The 17,500-nt window shown below is 45.8% G+C and overlaps 1 protein-coding gene across 2 annotated transcripts in view; it reads right to left on the bottom strand.

Moving 5' to 3' along the window:
* Positions 1 to 17,500, bottom strand: part of LOC143294405 (secretin receptor-like) — a 390,191-nt gene that overhangs the window by 20,626 nt on the left and 352,065 nt on the right. For both annotated transcript variants that reach the window (XM_076605882.1, XM_076605883.1), the window contains exons 6-9: positions 17,021 to 17,189; positions 10,910 to 11,066; positions 3,142 to 3,202; positions 1,602 to 1,671 (exon numbers count right to left, since the gene is read on the bottom strand). In XM_076605882.1, coding sequence (XP_076461997.1) covers positions 1,602 to 1,671; positions 3,142 to 3,202; positions 10,910 to 11,066; positions 17,021 to 17,189 — 457 coding nt within the window. The remainder of the gene's footprint in view (positions 1 to 1,601; positions 1,672 to 3,141; positions 3,203 to 10,909; positions 11,067 to 17,020; positions 17,190 to 17,500) is intronic.

Here is a 17,500-nt window from a genome sequence, read left to right as displayed (position 1 = left end):
AGGGAGCAGAAGGAGGTAACTACGGGGGGGAAAGGAGGTAATTAGGGGGGAGGAGGGAGGTGACTAGGGGGGGAAGGAGGTAACTAGGGGGAAGAAGGAGGTAACTACGGGGGGGAAAGGAGGTAACTAGGGAGCAGAAGGAGGTAACTACGGGGGGGAAAGGAGGTAACTAGGGGGCAGAAGGAGGTAACTAGGGGGAGGAGGAGGTAACTAGGGAGCAGAAGGAGGTAACTACGGGGGGGAAAGGAGGTAATTAGGGGGGAGGAGGGAGGTGACTAGGGGGGGAAGGAGGTAACTAGGGGGCAGAAGGAGGTAACTACGGGGGGGGAAAGGAGGTAATTAGGGGGGAGGAGGGAGGTGACTAGGGGGGGAAGGAGGTAACTAGGGGGCAGAAGGAGGTAACTATGGGGGAGAAGGAAGTAACTAAGGGGGAGAAGGAGGTAACTAGGGGGCAGAAGGAGGTAACTAGGGGGAGAAGGAGGTAACTAGGGGGCAGAAGGAGGTAACTAGGGGGAGAAGGAGGTAACTAGGGGCTGAAGGAGGTAACTACGGGGCAGAAGGAGGTAACTAGGGGGAGAAGGAGGTAACTAGGGGCTGAAGGAGGTAACTAGGGGGAGAAGGAGGTAACTAGGGGCTGAAGGAGGTAACTAGGGGGAGAAGGAGGTAACTAGGGGCAGAAGGAGGTAACTAGGGGGAGAAGGAGGTAACTAGGGGCTGAAGGAGGTAACTACGGGGCAGAAGGAGGTAACTGGGGGGGGAAGGAGGTAACTAGGGGGGGAAGGAGGTAACTAGGGGGCAGAAAGAAATAACTATGGGGGAGAAGGAAGTAACTAAGGGGGAGAAGGAGGTAACTAGGGGGAGAAGGAGGTAACTAGGGGCAGAAGGAGGTAACTAGGGGGAGAAGGAGGTAACTAGGGGGAGAAGGAGGTAACTAGGGGGCAGAAGGAGGTAACTAGGGGGCAGAAGGAGGTAACTAGGGGCTGAAGGAGGTAACTAGGGGGAGAAGGAGGTAACTAGGGGCTGAAGGAGGTAACTAGGGGGAGAAGGAGGTAACTAGGGGCTGAAGGAGGTAACTAGGGGGAGAAGGAGGTAACTAGGGGCAGAAGGAGGTAACTAGGGGGAGAAGGAGGTAACTAGGGGCTGAAGGAGGTAACTACGGGGCAGAAGGAGGTAACTGGGGGGGGGAAGGAGGTAACTAGGGGGCAGAAAGAAATAACTATGGGGGAGAAGGAAGTAACTAAGGGGGAGAAGGAGGTAACTAGGGGGCAGAAGGAGGTAACGAGGTACTCACAATCACTGTGGGACCTTGTGGGAGGAGAAGGAGGTAACTAAGGGTTTTTTTTTTTGGGGGGGGGGGGGATTTGTGGGGGGGGGGGAGGGAGAAGGAGGTAACTAGGGGAGAGAAGGGAGGTAACTAGGTGCTCAATCCCTGTGGAACCTACAGAGAAGGGAGGTTAGTTGGGGAGAGAAGGGGGGTAAGTAGGGGAGAGAAGGGGGGTAAGTAGGGGAGAGAAGGGGGGTAAGTAGGGGAGAGAAGGGGGGTAAGTTGGGGAGAGAAGGGGGGTAAGTAGGGGAGAGAAGGGAGGAAACTAGGTACTCACAATCACTGTGGCCATCATAGGTCCACGCAGGATCCACACCAGGTCAGGCTTGGTGGAGATGGTCCAGCAACTACACACACACACACACAGACACACACACACACACACACACGCGCGCGCGCGCGCGCACACACACACGCACGCACTCACGCACGCACGCACTCACGCACGCACGCACACACGCACGCACGGACACGCGCACGCACGCACGCACACACGCGCGCGCACACACACACACACACACACACACACACACACACACACACACAGACATACACACACAGAGAGAAAAGGTGACAACGTCTCCATTATCAATGGTTTGTTTCACTGTTTGATATAATTTATCTTAGATTATGGGAAAACATTGTCTACACGTACCTGCATTGGAAAATCATGAAATTTAATTGTTCACCATAATTTGTATTGTGGAATTAAAAAACGCATTCCTCACAACAGCTACATGGGGAAATGACGTTGCTTAATTGTTTTTCATAGTTTCTCGTACGGGCCTGTATACGTATTGTAAAATAAAAACATTCTATACACAGGTACATGGGGAAATGAAGTTGCTTAATTCTTTTTCATAGTTTCTCGTACGGGCCTGTATATTTATTGTGAAATAAAAACATTCTATACACAGCTACATGGGGAAATGACGTTGCTTAATTGTTTTTCATAGTTTCTCTTATGGGCCTGTTGTAAAATAAAAAAAACATTCTATACACAGCTACATGGGAAAATGACGTTGCTTAATTGTTTTTCATAGTTTCTCGTATGGGCCTGTATATTTATTGTGAAATAAAAACATTCTATACACAGGTAAAGAAGAAAAGTAATGTTTAATTGTTCAATACATTTCAGTTAATATAATTGATGATATAATTTAATCGTCCACGATGATCTTGTATCATGGAATATAAAATCACCGCATTCTACACAACAACTACATGGGGAAATGACGTCGATTAATTGTTTAATATAGTTTTCTCATATAGGCCTATTGTAAAATATAAACATTCTCTACACAGACAAGGGAGGAAAATAATATCGTTTAATTGTTCAATATAACTTAGTTAATATTGTGGAATAAAAAACAAAACAATACACCTCAACCACAGGAAGGATGGTGGTGGGGATCATGTCAATATCAAAATATCAATATAATTTATAATTGATAATGCAATGCAAATCGAAAAAAATCCATATAAAACAGTACAGAAAACATGATGACATTAATATTCATACTTTTCAGTAGAAAACATCTCTCTCTCTCTCTCTCTCTCTCTCTCTCTCTCTCTCTATATATATATATATATATATATATATATATATATATATATTTGTGTGTGTGTGTGTGTGTGTGTGTGTGTGTGTATGTGAGAGAGAGACAGAGACAGAGACAGAGAGACAGAGAGCGAGAGACACATAAAAGGAATAGACAGACAGACAGACAGACACACACACACACACACACACACACACACACACACATTCACCATCACCTGTAAGTAGCTGTAACTCTCATTTCCATCATACTCACTAGTGGTTATCTGTCATCACTTTGGCGATCATCCATGGAATGAAGAACAGAAGAGGGGAGACTGCACGCACACACACACACACACACACACACACACACACACACACACACACACACACACACAAGCGCACGAAATAAATCAATGTCTATGGTATGAATAAACCAATGTCGAACCTTAAAACCACCACCACCACTAGTAACAAAAAACAACAACAACAACAACAATAACAAAAAACAAAACAACACAACAACAAAAACAACAACAAAAACAACAAACAACAGCAACAACAACAACAAAAAACAAAACAACAACACGCATACAGTATAATTACACGCATGCCAAATTTTAAGTGAGAGTAGGTATCTAACCGAGTGTGCACGTGTTCGCGCGTGCTTGCGTGCGTGCGTGTGTATGTGTGTGTGTGCGTGCGTGAGTGATTGCGTCTGTCTGTGAGTGAAAAAATAACAAACAGCAGCAACTAAGTGAACAACAAAACATCATTTTCGTATGGGCGTGTCCATTTTCAAATGACAGCCTCCGAGCTTGCGTGTGTTCGTGTTTAATTTGCTTGCGTGCGTTCATATGTACGTACATGTGCTTGTGTGTGTGAGTGCGTGTGGCACGCGTAGGCACATACGCAAGTGTGTTACGAAAGATTTTTTGGAACGGTTGCGTCAGTGATTTTGCATATTCGAAAATGCATTTAATTCGCTGCACACATGCATTCAGTTTCATTGTAACCTTCCAGGATTTTGCAACATCAGCTATCTGTGTGTACAGCCATGAAACCAGTCTCGCCGAAGATAAACTGGTCTAAACTGCCGTTGATAAACTGCTCTAAACTGCTGATGATAAACTGCTTTAAACTGCCGTTGATAAACTGCTCCAACTTGCCGTTAATAAACTGCTCTAAACTGCTGATGATAAACTGCTCCAACCTGCCGTTGATAAACTGCTCTAAACTGCTGATGATAAACTGCTCTAAACTGCCGTTGATAAACTGCTCTAAACTGCCGTTGATAAACTGCTCTAAACTGCCAATGATAAACTGCTCTAAACTGCCGTTGACAAACTGCTCCAACCTGCCGTTGATAAACTGCTCTAAACTGCCGTTGATAAACTGCTCTAAACTGCTGATGATAAACTGCTCTAAACTGCCGTTGATAAACTGCTCCAACTTGCCGTTGATAAACTGCTCTAAACTGCCGTTGATAAACTGCTCTAAACTGCCGTTGATAAACTGCTCTAAACTGCCGTTGATAAACTGCTCTAAACTGCCGTTGATAAACTGCTCCAAACTGCTGTTGATAAACTGCTCTAAACTGCCCTAAACTGCCGTTCATAAACTGCTCTAAACTGCTAAAGATAAACTGCTCTAAACTGCCGTTGATCAACTGCTTTAAACTGCCGTTGATAAACTGCTCCAAACTGCTGATGATAAACTGCTCCAAACTGCCAATGATAAACCACTCCAAACTGCCAATGATAAACTGCTCCAAACTGCCAATGATAAACTGCTCCAAGCTGCCAAAGATAAACGCAAACTGCCGATGATAAACTGCTCTAAACTGCCGATGATAAATTGCTCTAAACTGCCGTTGATAAACTGCCCTAAACTGCCGTTGATAAACTGCTCTAAACTGCTGATGATAAACTGCTCCAAACTGCCGATGATAAACTGCTCTAAACTGCCAATGATAAACTGGTTTAAACTGCCAATGATAAACTGCTCTAAAATGCCAATGATAAACTGCTCTAAACTGCTGATGATAAACTGCTCTAAACTGCCAATGATAAACTGCTCCAAACTGCCACTCATAAACTGGTTTAAACTGATACTGATAAACTGCTCCAAACTGCCGTTGATAAACTGCTCTAAACTGCCGTTGATAAACTGCTTTAAACTGCTAAAGATAAACTGCTCTAAACTGCTAAAGATAAACTGCTCTACACTGCCGTTGATAAACTGCTTTAAACTGCCGTTGATAAACTGCTCCAAACTGCTGATGATAAACAGCTCCAAACTGCCAATGATAAACTGCTCCAAACTGCCAATGATAAACTGCTGCAAACTGCCGTTGATAAACTGCTCCAAACTGCCAATGATAAACTGCTCCAAACTGCCAATGATAAACTGCTCCAAACTGCCGTTGATAAATTGCTCCAAACTGCCATTGATAAACTGCTCCAAACTGCCGTTGATAAACTGCTCCAAACTGCTGATGATAAACTGCTCTAACCTGCCGTTGATAAACTACTCCAAACTGCTGATGATAAACTGCTCCAAACTGCCGTTGATAAACTGCTCTAAACTGCCGTTGATAAACTGCTCCAAACTGCTGTTGATAAACTGCTCTAACCTGACGTTGATAAACTGCCCTAAACTGCCATTGATTAACTGCTCTAAACTGCCGTTGATAAACTGCTTTAAACTGCCGTTGATCAACTGCTCCAAACTGTCAATGATAAACTGCTCCAAACTGCCAATGATAAACTGCTCCAAACTGTCGTTGATAAACTGCTCCAAACTGCCAATGATAAACTGCTCCAAACTGCCAATGATAAACTGCTCCAAACTGCCGTTGATAAACTGCTCCAAACTGCTGATGATAAACTGCACTAACCTGCCGTTGATAAACTGCTCTAACCTGCCGTTGATAAACTGCTCTAAACTGCTGATGATAAACTGCTCCAAACTGCCGTTGATAAACTGCTCTAAACTGCTGATGATAAACTTCTCTAAACTGCCGTTGATAAACTGCTCTAACCTGCCGTTGATAAACTGCTCTAAACTGCTGATGATAAACTGCTCTAAACTGCCGTTGATAAACTGCTCTAAACTGCCGTTGACAAACTGCCCTAAACTGCCGTTGATAAACTGCTCTAAACTGCTGATGATAAACTGCTCTAAACTGCCGTTGATAAACTGCCCTAAACTGCCGTTGATAAACTGCTCTAAACTGCTGATGATAAACTGCTCTAAACTGCCAATGATAAACTGCTCTAAACTGCTGATGATAAACTGCTCTAAACTGCCGTTGATAAACTGCTTTAAACTGCCGTTGATAAACTGCTCCAAACTGCTGATGATAAACTGCTCCAAACTACCGTTGATAAACTGCTCCAAACTGCCAATGATAAACTGCTCCAAAGTGCCGTTGATAAACTGCTCCAAACTGCCAATGATAAAATGCTCCAAACTGCCAATGATAAACTGCTCCAAACTGCCGTTGATAAACTGCTCCAAACTGCTGATGATAAACTGCTCTAAACTGCCGTTGATAAACTGCCATAAACTGCCGTTGATAAACTGCTCTAAACTGCCGTTGATAAACTGCCCTAAACTGCTGATGATAAACTGCTCTAAACTGCTGTTGATAAACTGCTCCAAACTGCCAATGATAAACTGCTCCAAACTGCCAATGATAAACGCAAACTGCTGATGATAAACTGCTCTAAACTGCCGTTGATAAACTGCTTTAAACTGCCGTTGATTAACTGCTTTAAACTACCGTTGATAAACTGCTCCAAACTGCCACTGATAAACCGGTTTAAACTGATAATGATAAACTGCTCTAAACTGCCGTTGATAAACTGCTCTAAACTGTCATTGATAAACTGCTCCAAACTGCTGATGATAAACTGCCGTTGATAAACTGCTCCAAACTGCTGTTGATAAACTGCTCCAAACTGCCGTTGATAAACTGCTCCAAACTGCTGATGATAAACTGCTCTAAACTGCCGTTGATAAACTGCTCTAAACTGCCGTTGATAAACTGCTCCAAACTGCTGTTGATAAACTGCTCTAACCTGCCGTTGATAAACTGCCCTAAACTGCCATTGATTAACTGCTCTAAACTGCCGTTGATAAACTGCTTTAAACTGCCGTTGATAAACTGCTCCAAACTGCCAATGATAAACTGCTCCAAACTGCCAATGATAAACTGCTCCAAACTGCCAATGATAAACTGCTCCAAACTGCCAATGATAAACTGCTCCAAACTGCCGTTGATAAACTGCTCCAAACTGCTGATGATAAACTGCTCTAACCTGCCGTTGATAAACTGCTCTAACCTGCCGTTGATAAACTGCTCTAAACTGCTGATGATAAACTGCTCCAAACTGCCTTTGATAAACTGCTCTAAACTGCTGATGATAAACTGCTCTAAACTGCCGTTGATAAACTGCTCTAACCTGCCGTTGATAAACTGCTCTAAACTGCTGATGATAAACTGCTCTAAACTGCCGTTGATAAACTGCTCTAAACTGCCGTTGACAAACTGCCCTAAACTGCCGTTGATAAACTGCTCTAAACTGCCGTGGATAAACTGCTCTAAACTGCCGTTGATAAACTGCCCTAAACTGCCGTTGATAAACTGCTCTAAACTGCTGATGATAAACTGCTCTAAACTGCCAATGATAAACTGCTCTAAACTGCTGATGATAAACTGCTCTAAACTGCCGTTGATAAACTGCTTTAAACTGCCGTTGATAAACTGCTCCAAACTGCTGATGATAAACTGCTCTAAACTGCCGTTGATAAACTGCTCCAAACTGCCAATGATAAACTGCTCCAAAGTGCCGTTGATAAACTGCTCCAAACTGCCAATGATAAACTGCTCCAAACTGCCAATGATAAACTGCTCCAAACTGCCGTTGATAAACTGCTCCAAACTGCTGATGATAAACTGCTCTAAACTGGCGTTGATAAACTGCTCTAAACTGCCGTTGATAAACTGCCCTAAACTGCTGATGATAAACTGCTCTAAACTGCTGTTGATAAACTGCTCCAAACTGCCAATGATAAACTGCTCCAAACTGCCAATGATAAACGCAAACTGCTGATGATAAACTGCTCTAAACTGCCGTTGATAAACTGCTCCAAACTGCTGTTGATAAACTGCTCTAAACTGCTAAAGATAAACTGCCCTAAACTGCCGTTGATAAACTGCTTTAAACTGCCGTTGATTAACTGCTTTAAACTACCGTTGATAAACTGCTCCAAACTGCCACTGATGAACCGGTTTAAACTGATAATGATAAACTGCTCCAAACTGCCGTTGATAAACTGCTCTAAACTGTCATTGATAAACTGCTCCAAACTGCTGATGATAAACTGCCGTTGATAAACTGCTCCAAACTGCTGTTGATAAACTGCTCCAAACTGCCGTTGATAAACTGCTCCAAACTGCTGATGATAAACTGCTCTAAACTGCCGTTGATAAACTGCTCTAAACTGCCGTTGATAAACTGCTCCAAACTGCTGTTGATAAACTGCTCTAACCTGCCGTTGATAAACTGCCCTAAACTGCCATTGATTAACTGCTCTAAACTGCCGTTGATAAACTGCTTTAAACTGCCGTTGATAAACTGCTCCAAACTGCCAATGATAAACTGCTCCAAACTGCCAATGATAAACTGCTCCAAACTGCTGTTGATAAACTGCTCCAAACTGCCAATGATAAACTGCTCCAAACTGCCAATGATAAACTGCTCCAAACTGCTGATGATAAACTGCTCTAACCTGCCGTTGATAAACTGCTCCAAACTGCTGATGATAAACTGCTCTAAACTGCCGTTGATAAACTGCTCTAAACTGCCGTTGATAAACTGCTCCAAACTGCTGTTGATAAACTGCTCTAACCTGACGTTGATAAACTGCCCTAAACTGCCATTGATAAACTGGTCTAAACTGCCAATGATAAACTGCTCCAAACTGCCAATGATAAACTGCTCTAAACTTGTTTCATCAAAACCAGTCAGCTCACCAGCCCATTCGTTAGTTTTCATCAGGCAAGGAAACAAACGAGCATCTCAAGCAAGTGAGGAAGAGTGAGAGGAAGGGAGAAAGAAGACAACGACAAACAACAAAAAACCCAACCACCGAGTGGTGAACAAGGACGGAAGGAAGGAAGGAAGGGAGGAAGGGAGGAAGGAAGGGAGAAAGAAGACAACGACAAACAACAAAAAACCCAACAACCGAGAGGTGAACAAGGACGGAAGGAAGGAAGGGAGGATGGTGTTGATCAACATCACATGCGTCCCCCCTCTCCCACCCACCCCCACAAAGTGTTTATACATTCACTAAATGTATGGACAGACAGTTCAAGAACTTGCGAGACATTACTATCATCACCACTATCTCCGTCACCACCACCACAACCTTCTCATTCAGCAGCAACAATTGCAACAACAACAGCAGCAGCAACACCAGTAGCCACGAAGAGAAGAACCTTCATTACATTCACACCATCACCATGACCAAACCACCACCGTCATCACCACCACCACCCACCTTTTCCTCTCTCACCAACAAGAACGGCAAATTAGAACCACCACCACCACCTCCACCACCACCTCCTCCTCTTCCTCACCCACCACCAACAGTAGCCACGCAGTGGAGAACCAATATTACATTCACACCATCACTATTACCAAACCACCACCACCACCACCACCCACCTTTTCCTCTCTCACCAACAAGAACGGCAAATTAGAACCACCACCACCACCACCCACTTTTTCCTCTCTAACCAACAACAGCCGTAAAGAGCCACCACCACCTCCACCACCTCTTTTCTCGCCCACAACAACAACAGTAGCCGCGACGTGGAGAACCTGTATTACACGCACACCACCACCACCACCACCACCCACCCACCTTTTCCTCTCTCACCAACAACAGCTGCAAAGAACCACCACCGTCACCACCACCACTGCCCCCACCACCACCCACCCACCCACATTTTCCTCTCTCAACAACAACAGCCGCAAAGAACCACCACCATCACCACCACCACTGCCACCTCCTCTTTCTCACTCACTACCACCATTACCCATGATTAGGCCCAACACTCAGCTGGTATCACAGAGTCACATGTTTACAGTAGGCCCAACACTCAGCTGGTATCACAGAGTCACATGTTTACAGTAGGCCCCTCAGCTGGTATCACAGTGACATGTTTACAGTAGGCCCAACACTCAGCTGGTATCACAGTGACATGTTTACAGTAGGCCCAACACTCAGCTGGTATCACAGTGACATGTTTACAGTAGGCCCAACACTCAGCTGGTATCACAGTGACATGTTTACAGTAGGCCCAACACTCAGCTGGTATCACAGAGGGACATGTTTACAGTAGGCCCAACACTCAGCTGGTATCACAGAGGGACATGTTTACAGTAGGCCCAACACTCAGCTGGTATCACAGTGACATGTTTACAGAAGGCCCAACACTCAGCTGTTATCACAGAGGGACATGTTTACAGAAGGCCCAACACTCAGCTGTTATCACAGAGGGACATGTTTACAGAAGGCCCAACACTCAGCTGTTATCACAGAGGGACATGTTTACAGAAGGCCCAACACTCAGCTGGTATCACAGATTGACATAAGTTTACAGTTGGGCCAACAGCAAAGTGAGAGCTGCATGATCAGTGGTTTCTCCATTGCAATGGGAAGTCATTTACAGCTTAGTCTTTTGTGAAGGACTACGACTCTCAAACTAGGAGATCAAAATTGCACTGGCTCTTAGTGCTGCAGCCTTGGGAGCCACAATTGGCCTTTGGGAACCACCCCAACGCTGACTGTCTTAAAAACCCTCTTGGCCGAGAGAGTGGGGATGTAACTTGGGCAAGACACTCTCCACTATAATCAAATTCTGACCCAGATAGTCGGAACAGCAGTTGCCTCCTCTGCTGTCCTGGTGATCATTGTCGGACAGGCCTGACAAACACACCCACGACCTGAAGAGGCCCGCTACTCACGCCAGCCCAGCAGGACGTAGTTGCGGACGCCCCGCCTCTCGGTGGAGAGAGTCCTGTAGATCAGCATGTGCAGGTACAGCCCCTCCACGAAGATCCACATCTGACTGACACAGATGGCGTAGACGAAGAGCGACATCAGGGCCCGGCACTCCCAGTGCTGCAAACCGGAAGTTCTTATTTTAAACCAGAAGTACATCTTTTTTCAATAGTCCAACTATTCTGCATAAAATAAGCACGAAATGGCGAGACTCAGATTTTTCTTCTTCTTCTTTGTTCGTGGGCTGCAACTCCCACGTTCACTCGTATGCACACGAGTGGGCTTTTACGTGTATGACCGTTTTTACCCCGCCATGTAGGCAGCCATACTCCGTTTTCGGGGGTGTGCATGCTGGGTATGTTTTTGTTTCCATAACCAACCAAACTCTGACACGGATTACAGGATCTTTAACGTGCGTATTTGATCTTCTGATTGTGTATACACACGAAGGAGGTTCAGGTAAAAGCGGGTCTGCACATAATGTTGACCTGGGAGATCAGAAAAAAACTCCACCCTTTACCCACCAGGCACCGTTGTCGAGATTCGAACATGGGACCTTCGGATTTAAAGTCCAACGCTTTAACACTCGGCTGTTGCACCCGTCACGAGACTCATAATGGGGGTCGTTTCAGTTTCAGTTTACTCGGCTGCTGCACCCGTCACGAGACTCATAATGGGGGGCCGAAGAATGTTGTCGTCAGGCAAACTTCTGTAGTAGAAATCCAATCTGGTAAGGACACAAATGTATCTGCATGCACTCAGTCAGGCCTTGAGTGCATGCAGATACATTTGTGTCCTTACCAGATTGGATTTCTACTACAGAAGTTTGCCTGACGACAACATTCTTCGCCATGTGTTCTTTTTCAGTGCGCCAAGTGCTGCTGCACACGGGACTTCGGTTTATCGTCTCATTCGAATGACTACACGCTCAGTTCGATTTTCCAGTCAAACTTGGGAGAAAGGGCGAGAGCGGGATTCGAACCCAGACCCTCACGGTCTCTGTATTGGCAGATGAGCGTCTTGACCATTCTGCCACCTTGGTCTTTAGGATCCATTCTATGTGGAGGTGGCGTTTGTGTGTGGGTGGATAAAATTAGTAGGGGGGCGTGAGAGAAAAGTGTCATTGAGAATTGTAAGCATACTTCGTTCATATTGATGATCATGATGGTATATATATATATATATATATATATATATGTGTGTGTGTGTGTGTGTGTGTGTGTGCGCGTGCGTGCATGGGTGCAGGCCTGCGTGGGTGCGTGCGCGTGTGCGTTCGTGCCCGTGTGTCTTCTGCTTATCTGTTTCAATTTATTTTTTCTTGTTTGTGTTAACTTGAAAAATGAAGATGTTAAAAACAAAAGTGTTCATTACAAAAAAGACTCAACGACTTGTCTTCTAAATATGTTTTATTCATCATATGTTATTATTATTGTTGTTGTTATCATCATCATTGTCATCACTACAACTACCACTAATAATGATGATGATAATATCATATTCATTTAATACATTATTTATTTATTTATTTAGTATATCTATCTAACAATAACATTATTATTATTATCATCATCATCACAATTATTATTATTGTTCTTATTCTTAGTATTGTTAAATTTATTCAATATATCATAATTTATTTATCAATTACAATTATTTAAACAAAATCATAATGATAATTGACCAGTATTTGAATAAGCGCCACCCCATTCTACTGGTGGTCACCCGTCCCGTTGTGAGGAGCCAGGCTGGTAGAGTGCCGGGCCGTGTGCCTCAAAAGGCGCCACCCCATTCTACTGGTGGTCACCCGTCCCGTTGTGAGGAGCCAGGCTGGTAGAGTGCCGGGACCTGTGCCTCAAAAGGCGCCACCCCATTCTACTGGTGGTCACCCCGTCCCGTTGTGAGGAGCCAGGCTCTGGAGGCGGAGGAAAACTGCAAATGGCCGGAAAACATCTGACCCCAGAGAAACCTCTAGACCACTCAACATTCTCCAGTGGAATGCAGAGGGCATCTACCACAAAAAGATTCCACTTACTGAAAGACTATATGCAGAAACACGACGTGGCCTGTATCCAGGAGACACACCTGGAACCCATCCACAGGTTCAGAGTCAGAGGTTGCCAAACCTTCATGATGGACAGAGGTTACCAAACCTTCATGATGGACAGAGAAGGAAGATCAAAAGGAGGAGTGCAGACACTCGTCAAGAACAGTTTATCAGCCTCAGAATTTACAGTGGATACAAATCAGGAAGCTGAAATCCACGGAATCAAGATTACAGTGGACAAGACTGTCATCACCATCTTCAACGTGTACTGTCCTCAAGACAAAGAGCTCTCTTTACAGAGAATGGACATACTATCAGAGAACTGCTTGGTAGTGGGTGATTTTAACAGCCACTCAACCTGTTGGGGTTACAGTGAGAATGACTGAAGAGGAGATGAAGTGGAGGACTGGCAGATAGAGAGCAATCTGCTTCTGCTGAATAATCCAGAAGAGCCACCAACCTCCTTCTCTCGTCGATGGCTCACCACGACCACCCCAGATCTTGCCTTTGCCACTGAAGACCTTGCACACACACACACACACACACACACACAAAAAAAAAAAAACAGCAGGAAGGTACAAAGACAAATTTCAGGCAGCAACCACAGACCAGTACTACTGGCCATCAATTTGCAGTATACACCAAGCGATATCAAGTCCTTTCCCAGATGGAATTACAAGAAGGTGGATTGGGAGATGTTCGCGGGCCTCTCTGACGAGTACTGCAAGACCATCAAAACGGACAATTACAACATCAACAGAGCCACCAAAACCTTCAACCAAGTCATCGTGAAAGCAGCCTTGGAGGCAATTCCACGTGGCGCTCGCACGAACTACAGGCCATGTTGGACAGAAGAGCTGCAGGAGCTTGAAGATGAAGTGACAAGGACTAGAGAGGAAGTTGAAAACAACCCAACACAAGAAAACGTTACTCTCAAAGCCTGCACTGTCAAATACAGAAAGGCCTACATCCAAGCTGCAAGAACAAGCTGGATGGAGAAAACAGAAAAGTTGAACCTTGACAGAGATGGCAGCAAACTCTAGAAACTCACCAAAGCCATGAACAACGAAGAGACAAGGTCAGGGCCTGTCACGCTTCAAAAAGACCAGGAGATGGTGACAGAGAGAGAGGCACCAAATTGCTTCATAGACAGCTATGAGCAGATCAGCAACATCACTGTGTCAGAGGACAGAAAACAACAAGTCCATGATGAAATGAAGAGTCATCAGGATGACCAAGACCAACCTGAATATATGGACAGGCCTTTCAAACTGAAGGAGTTTGAAGAAGCCGTAAATTCTTTACAGGACAATAAATCTCCAGGTCCTGACAAAGTCACCAATGAAATGCTAAAACACCGTGGCACCAAAGCAAAGACCAAACTCCTTGCTCTCTTCAACAAAAGTTGGAAGACGGGGCATGTTCCACAGAGCTGGCGAGAAGCTGACATGGTGCCCATCCACAAGAAGGGCAAAGACAGAGCCAGGGCTGATAGTTATCACCCCATCAGCCTCACCAGCTGTGTGGGCAAGCTCCTAGAGCGTATGATCAACTCGCACCTAGTTTGGCACCTGGAGAAGAACAACATCATCACTCCAGAGCAAGCAGGCTTCCGCCAACATCATTCCACTGAGGACCAAGTGACTACATAGCCCAGAAGATCGAGGATGGCTTCCAGGGCAAACAGCACACACTGACGGTGTGGATAGATATAGAAAAGGCATACGACAAAGTCTGGAAGGATGGCCTCTGGAGGAAGCTCCAGAAGAGTGGTGTGACTGGTGGTATGTACCAGTGGATCTCGCAGTACCTGAACAATAGGAAGGCCCGAGTCCATGTCAATGGAGCATACAGTCGGAAGAAGAAACTGAGAGAAGGGGTTCTTCAAGGAGTTGTCCTCAGCCCTACACTATTCCTCGTCTTTATCAACGACATCGTCAAAGATATGCCACGCAAAGTCCAGGGAACCATCTTTGCAGACGATCTTGTCCCATGGTGCTCGGAAGAACACCTCACAACTGCCAACTACAGACTACAGCAGGCGCTGAATGTTCTCGAAAGCTGGACAAAACAGTGGCTGGTGACAATACCAAAAAGTCCACTTACACTGTTTTCAGCCTCTCACCCAAAGAACAGAAGGCCAACCTGCGTATCAATGGACAAACTCTGCTTGCTGAGAACAACCCCACGTATCTGGGAGTCACTTTTGACAAACGCCTGACGTGGAAGAAGCAAACAGAGAAAGCAGATTCAGGAGCAAAAGTACGACTTGCCCTCATGAAGAAGCTGGCAGGAACAACATGGGGCGCAGACAACACGACCCTCAGGAGTCTGTACACGGGTAGAGTCAGGCCAGTGCTGGAGTATGGCATGACTGCATGGGGCATTACGGCCAAGTCCAACTTTGAACGGATCAGCAAAGTTCAGAATCAAGCTACCCGTATCATCACGGGCCATGAGGTCTACGCCAATTCAGGAGCTTGAAACCATCACAGAGTCCAGCCCCTTGAGGACCGCAGAGACGCCAAATTCCTGACCCAGGCTGCCAAGTTCAAGAGGTTGCAAGGCCACCCCATGAAGAACAGACTGTCCCAGCCAACAAAAGGATGGCTGAACAGAGGTGGCTTCATACACCAGAGCAGGATCCTTGAACGGCAACATCAGGATATCCTTGACCATGCCCCCAAAGTGATACCCCGGTGTCTTGCTGTCCCTGCCTGGAGCGAAGGAACCCCTCCCCTCATCCAGTGCAGCATCCCTGGTGTTGGCCCCAAAGATTCTCAAAGCGGCCCTGAAAGAAAGTCCCTCAACCTTGAACACCTTCACACCCAGTTCCCCAAAGAGTTCTGGCCTCATGTCTACACTGACGGCTCTGCGGCAGATGCCATTCGGAACGGAGGGGCAGGAGTCTATGTTCAGTATCCAGGAAGCAGAGAAGAAAAGATCTGCCTCGCTACCGACCTGTACTCCACCAATTACAGAGCCGAAGCAGAAGCCTTGAAAACAGCAGCAGCCCACATCGAGGTCAGCCCCTACGCCAGCCACAACGTTGTCTTCCTGATCAACGCCCTGTCCATCTTGCAGGCTCTTTGGTCCAACAGAGATCCAGAACTCAACGATCTGTCCTCCTCTCTCGCCTCCCTCTGCACAAGTCACACAGTCACCCTGCAGTGGATTCCCTCCCACTTCAACGTGCTTGGCAACGAGACTGCTGACTCTCTGGCAATGGAAGGCACTACGAAAGTGCAAATGGACAGGTCTACCAGCTACTCTGAATCCAGGACCATCTTTAAGGCCAAGCTGCAGAACAAGTGGAAGCAGCAGCATCCACGCCACAACAGAGCAGACCCGTACTACCTGCTGACTCGTCGAGAGCAGGTAGCCATTTTCAGGCTCAGGACAGGCCACAACCGCCTGAAACACCACCACCTGTACACGAAATTCCGTATCGGTGACACAGAGCAGTGCCCCTGCTGTCGAACAGGCAGCCAGACAACACAACATCTGCTGCAGTCCTGCCCACTCCACCAAGCGCTCCGAGAGAAAACCTGGCCCGACCCAATCCCAGCGGCCCGGAAGCTCTACGGAGGACTGGAGGACCTGCAACGTACTGCCGCCTTCGTCGAAGAGACGGGGGAATCCATCTGATAAATGATGAACGAGACAACAACAACATAATAATAATACAATTATACTAATAATTGACCAGTATTTGAATGAGCGCCGTACGAAAATCATCCGTTTTAATAATAATAAATATAATAATAATAGACCAGTGTTTGTATGAGCACAGTAATAAAATCATTGGTTTTAATAATAATAATAATAATATAATTATAATGATAATAGGCCAGTATTTGTATGAGCACCGTGCGAAAATCATCCGTTTTAAATCAGTTGACTGAAGTAGGACAGACCAGTAGACAAGACTCATCTAACCGTGACAGTGAATCAAAGTCCTCTAACCGTGACAGTGGAACACCCCCCACCCCCACCCCCACCCCTCTCACCCCTTCCCTTCCCAACTCACCGTTCCGTGCTGGATGAACTCCAGGCGGCCATCAGGCATCCTGCGGACGTCCTTGTGGAAGCCCAGGTCCTGCACGAAGAGCAGCTCCTTGGCGAAGGACACCACGGCCCTGAGGATGAAGGCCATGAAGAGGTTGACGTGCAGCGTGTTGCTCTTCGACTTGAGGCGGCTGAAACAGCGTTGTTTGTTAATGGATGGATGACTTGAGGTGGCTGAAACAGCGTTGTTTGTTAGTGGATGACCTTAGGCGGCTGAAACAGCGTTGTTTGTTAGTGGATGGATGACTTGAGGCGGCTGAAACAGCGTTGTTTGTTAATGGATGGATGACTTGAGGTGGCTGAAACAGCGTTGTTTGTTAGTGGATGACCTTAGGCGGCTGAAACAGCGTTGTTTGTTAGTGGATGGATGACTTGAGGCGGCTGAAACAGCGTTGTTTGTTAATGGATGGATGACTTGAGGTGGCTGAAACAGCGTTGTTTG

Source organism: Babylonia areolata, chromosome 19, assembly GCF_041734735.1.
Source record: "Babylonia areolata isolate BAREFJ2019XMU chromosome 19, ASM4173473v1, whole genome shotgun sequence".
Classification (NCBI taxonomy): domain Eukaryota; kingdom Metazoa; phylum Mollusca; class Gastropoda; order Neogastropoda; family Buccinidae; genus Babylonia; species Babylonia areolata.
Note: the sequence above shows the minus strand (reverse complement) of the source record. Positions and strands in the feature narration are given on the sequence as shown.